Source organism: Neophocaena asiaeorientalis, unplaced genomic scaffold (assembly GCF_003031525.2).
Source record: "Neophocaena asiaeorientalis asiaeorientalis breed wild unplaced genomic scaffold, Neophocaena_asiaeorientalis_V1.1 scaffold357, whole genome shotgun sequence".
NCBI lineage: Eukaryota > Metazoa > Chordata > Mammalia > Artiodactyla > Phocoenidae > Neophocaena > Neophocaena asiaeorientalis.
Window position 1 is genome coordinate 3,074,672 of NW_020173270.1, and position 4,904 is coordinate 3,079,575.

Below are 4,904 nucleotides of genomic sequence, written 5' to 3' on the forward strand. Positions count from 1 at the left end.
CGCCGCCGCGTCCACCATCAGCGCCGCCGCCATGCGGGAGATCGTGCACCTGCAGGCCGGCCAGTGCGGCAACCAGATCGGAGCCAAGGTACGCGAGGGACCGGGCCTGGGGAGGCGGTCGAGAGATGCGGAGCGCGGTCCACCGAGCTCCGCAGAGCTCCTCCACCATGGGCCTTTTGGGGAACGGGGCCCCCCAGGAGGCCAGCACCCCAGGGACGGTGGGGAAGGGCGCAGGGGGCAGGGCCAAGCTGGGAACAAAGAGGCCCATGGGGGTGGGGCCCAGGCTTCTGTCCGCTTGACACAGCTGGCCTCACAGCTGGCCCACTGTCCCCTCCGCACGCACAAAGAGACCCCGCCCCTCCCCACGGCAGCAGCCAGGGAGCGCTGACCCCAGCCCGCTGGGCTGCGGTGGTGAGTCTGCTCCACCCCGCCCCCACCGCTCCCTTCTTGCTGCCTCATCCTTGTCCGCCCACTCTGCCTCTAGGTTCCACACTCACCTTGCCTGGGGGACAGGTGGCAGCTAGGGAGGTGAGTGGGGGTCCTGAGCCCAGAAGATGGAGGTGGGGCAGACCTGGCCACCGGCTCCACCTTCTTGGTCCTTACCACCGCCCTACCCCCCCCCCCCAGTTTTGGGAGGTGATCAGTGATGAGCATGGCATCGATCCCACTGGCACATACCATGGGGATAGTGACCTGCAGCTGGAGAGGATCAACGTGTACTACAATGAGGCCACAGGTAAGGGGCAGGGGGCACCTGCCAGAGTGGGGATGGCGAGGGCCTGGGAGGGGACAGGATACTGGCTCCTGGCGCTGACCAAGCTGCTCTCCATCTGCTTCTCTGCAGGAGGAAATTACGTCCCCAGAGCTGTGCTGGTGGACCTCGAGCCGGGCACCATGGACTCTGTCCGCTCAGGTCCCTTCGGCCAGATCTTTCGTCCTGACAACTTTGTGTTTGGTGAGTCACAGGCAGGGAAGAGACACAGGCAGGGAAGCCCCCACTCCCCAAATTCTTTCACTTCCACATGCTTGGTGAAAATTCTTCACCTAGCATCTAGACTCAGGAACCCAGAGGCCAGCGGGGAAAGCGGATACACAGGCCACTGTGGGAATCCAGGGGAGGCGCAGGGTAGGGAAGGCTTCCCGGAGAAGGTAGCATTTTAATTTAACAGTATGGACCTGAGCCAGACTGCTGTGTTCAAGTCCCTGTTCTGCCACATCATGCAGTCGACAAACACTTATTAGCACCTACTGCATACCAGGCCCTACTGTACCCCCTGGGAATATAGCCAAGAATAAAACAGATAAAGCTCTCTGCCCCCACCCCCAAGCTGGTGGAGGGAGCTGGGAAGATAAATAAATGGGAAGAGAAGAGAAATAAGTCAAACTCAGCCACTGATTGAGGCATCTCGGTGATTTTGGACAGGCCCTTCAATTTCTCTGTGCCTGTCTCCTCATCTTTCAAACAGGGATTATACAAAAACTTCCTTTTCAGGATTGTGAGACTTAAAGCCACTAACACGTATAAAGAATTTAGAACAATGCCTAGCACAGAGGAAAAGATAACTAAGCATTTGATGTTCTGTTGTCATTTTTATTATCATTATCACTATTAATGTCTGCAGCCTAAAAGATGAATAGGACTAGGGTTGACCAAAAGGCAATGAAGGGAGGAAAGGTGTGTAAGACAGAGGGAACAGCATATGTGAAGACAGTGGGCACATTTGCAGCCCTCAGATTGAAGGGGCCTGCACACTCTGAACAACCGTGTAGGAAACATTTCCTGGTACCTCTAGGTCAAGCTAAATGCACATCCCCACCTGACATCAGGCCCCAGGCTCCCCCTCCCCCAGGCCCCTCCTCCTAGTACACAGTAGTTTACTCTGGAGTCTAGGGATTGACGGGACAAGCTATGTGACCTTGGACGAGCGACTTCCCCTCTCTGGTCTGTGCAAAGATTCAGGAAGATAATGATGGTCATGTGTGGGTATGACGCACAATAGGTCCTCAGGAAGTGGCTGTGGAAAGACTAAATGAGGTTGACCAAGAGATGTGAGGGATTCTAGGATGATTATGGGTGGCTCCAGTTGGGCCAAAAAGATTCTGTGGCCTCTGATAGGTGAGGCAGGGGAGGTGGTAGAAAAGTGTGGACTCAGGAGCCAGACCACCAAATTCAAATCCTATTCTCTCAGAGGAGGTGACATTGAACAGAGACCTGAAGAGTCATTCAGGGGAGTACCTGGGGTTAGAGCATTCCAGGCAGAGGGCACAGCACGTGCAAAGGCCCTGGGGCAGGACCAGGCCTGGTGTGTTGGAGGAACAGTGAGGAGGCCCATGTGGCTGGAGCAGAGTGAGGGAAGGGGAGAGAGGGAGGAGGGGAGGGCAGGGAGGGGATGCGGGCAGGTCGTGCAGGGCCTTGTAGGCTGTAGGGAAGATTTGGGCTTTTATCCCGGGGAGGTGGGAATCCTGGAGGGCTGTGGACAGGGAAGGAACAGGACCTGACTCAGGTGCTCACCGGTGCCCTCTGGCTGCTGCAAGGAGAACAGACTGGGGGGAGGCTGTGGGAGGACCAAGGCAGAAGCAACTCTACTGATCCAGATGGGCAGTGAGGGGGCCAGACCAGGATGGAAGCAGAGGAGGGGGCAAGAAGAAATGTTACGTGCTCACAAAAATACCAGCCAATATTCTAATCCTAATCCTTGTCCTCTGGAGCTTGCATTCCCCAGTGAAATTACAGACAATAAACATGATTAATTAAAAAAAACAGGTTTATCACTTCTGCGGCGGGTAGCAAATTCCTAAAGAAGGGGAAAGAGGGAACCATGTAGGTATCTGAGGGAACAGCATTCCAGGCAGAGGGAACAGCATATGCAAAGCCCCTGAGGCAGGACTGTGCCGGGTGTGTGGCAGGGACAGCAAGGAGGCCTGTGTGCTTGGGGCAGAGTGAGCGAGGGGGAGAGAGGGAGGAGGGGAGGGCAGGGAGGGGACGGGGCAGGTCATTCAGGGCCTTGTGGGCCGAAGGGAAGATTTAGGCTTTTACTGAAAGATGAAAGAACTGGGGTGATTTTGAGCTAAGGCAGAACATGATTTAGGTTTTATCAGAATCCTTCTGGCTGCTGGGTGAAGGGAAGTAAGGATGGAACCCGAGAGAACAAGTCATAATAATAATAATAATAGTAATAATGGTTTTGCTATTATTATTCAACTACTAGGATGGCTGGGAGCGGGGTGGAGGGTGGGCTTTCCCCATATCAGCCTGGGTGTCCCCTCCGCTTCCCTCTTCAGGCCAGTCTGGAGCCGGCAACAACTGGGCCAAGGGCCACTACACAGAGGGTGCCGAGCTGGTGGACGCGGTCCTGGACGTGGTCCGGAAGGAAGCCGAGAGCTGTGACTGCCTGCAGGGCTTCCAGCTGACCCACTCGCTGGGCGGGGGCACGGGGTCCGGGATGGGCACCCTGCTCATCAGCAAGATCCGCGAGGAGTTCCCGGACCGCATCATGAACACCTTCAGCGTGGTGCCGTCACCCAAGGTGTCGGACACGGTGGTGGAGCCCTACAACGCCACCCTGTCCGTGCACCAGCTGGTGGAGAACACAGACGAGACTTACTGCATCGACAACGAGGCGCTGTACGACATCTGCTTCCGCACCCTGAAGCTGACCACGCCCACCTACGGGGACCTCAACCACCTGGTGTCTGCCACCATGAGCGGGGTCACCACGTGCCTGCGCTTCCCGGGCCAGCTCAACGCCGACCTGCGCAAGCTGGCCGTGAACATGGTGCCCTTCCCGCGCCTGCACTTCTTCATGCCCGGCTTCGCGCCGCTGACCAGCCGGGGCAGCCAGCAGTACCGGGCGCTGACGGTGCCCGAGCTCACCCAGCAGATGTTCGACGCCAAGAACATGATGGCCGCCTGCGACCCGCGCCACGGCCGCTACCTGACCGTGGCCGCTGTGTTCCGGGGCCGCATGTCCATGAAGGAGGTGGATGAGCAGATGCTGAGCGTGCAGAGCAAAAACAGCAGCTACTTCGTGGAGTGGATCCCCAACAACGTGAAGACGGCCGTGTGCGACATCCCGCCCCGCGGCCTGAAGATGGCCGCCACCTTCATCGGCAACAGCACGGCCATCCAGGAGCTGTTCAAGCGCATCTCGGAGCAGTTCACGGCCATGTTCCGCCGCAAGGCCTTCCTGCACTGGTACACGGGCGAGGGCATGGACGAGATGGAGTTCACCGAGGCCGAGAGCAACATGAACGACCTGGTGTCCGAGTACCAGCAGTACCAGGACGCCACGGCCGAGGAGGGGGAGTTTGAGGAGGAGGCCGAGGAGGAAGTGGCCTAGGGCCGCCTCCATCACTTCACATCAGCGACCTGCTAGGATGTTGACCTTTGACCCCCCCAAGAACCCCCTGCTTCACCTCCCAGCCTGACTCCCCTCTGACCCTACAACCTTGCACCTCTTCCCCAGCCAACCTTTGACCCTTGAGCCCCACTTTATCTCTGACCCCCCTTGAACTCTCCCACCTTGGACACCCTCATGAGCCCAGCTTCACTTCTGACCCTACAAGCCCCACCTTTAACTCCACGTTCCCTCCTTCACCCCTGACCTCTCCACCCTTGACCTCCCCACGAGCCCCATTGCACCCCCCAGACCTATAAGCCCTGGTTTACTTCAACCCCTCCCTCTGAGCCTCTCCCTTCATCTCTGAACTTGCCTCACCTTTGACCCCACAAGTCCCACCCGCCCTCTGAACTGACCACCTTTCTGGCTTCCGTGACCCCCCATTTCCGTCCTGAATTCACTCCCGTCAGCTCCCGCCGACCTTGGTTTTCCAGGGGTGCTGCTGGGGGAGAAAGAAGCCCTGGAGCATGTGGGCAAGAGAGGCTGCTCCCCGATCCTCCCCCC

The 4,904-nt window shown here is 58.0% G+C and overlaps 1 protein-coding gene across 2 annotated transcripts; it reads left to right on the plus strand.

Moving 5' to 3' along the window:
* The first annotated feature begins 6 nt into the window (after positions 1 to 6).
* TUBB4A (tubulin beta 4A class IVa) lies at positions 7 to 4,904 on the plus strand. 2 transcript variants are annotated; one of them, XM_024745941.1, is made up of 5 exons: positions 25 to 88; positions 485 to 528; positions 628 to 736; positions 845 to 955; positions 3,283 to 4,904. In XM_024745941.1, the coding sequence occupies exons 4-5, from the start codon at positions 895 to 897 to the stop codon at positions 4,338 to 4,340; spliced, it is 1,119 nt and encodes a 372-aa protein (XP_024601709.1). In that variant the 5' UTR covers positions 25 to 88; positions 485 to 528; positions 628 to 736; positions 845 to 894; the 3' UTR covers positions 4,341 to 4,904. The 2 variants fall into 2 exon arrangements, with proteins under 2 accessions (XP_024601708.1, XP_024601709.1); XM_024745940.1 differs by lacking the exon at positions 485 to 528 and having other exon boundaries at positions 7 to 88.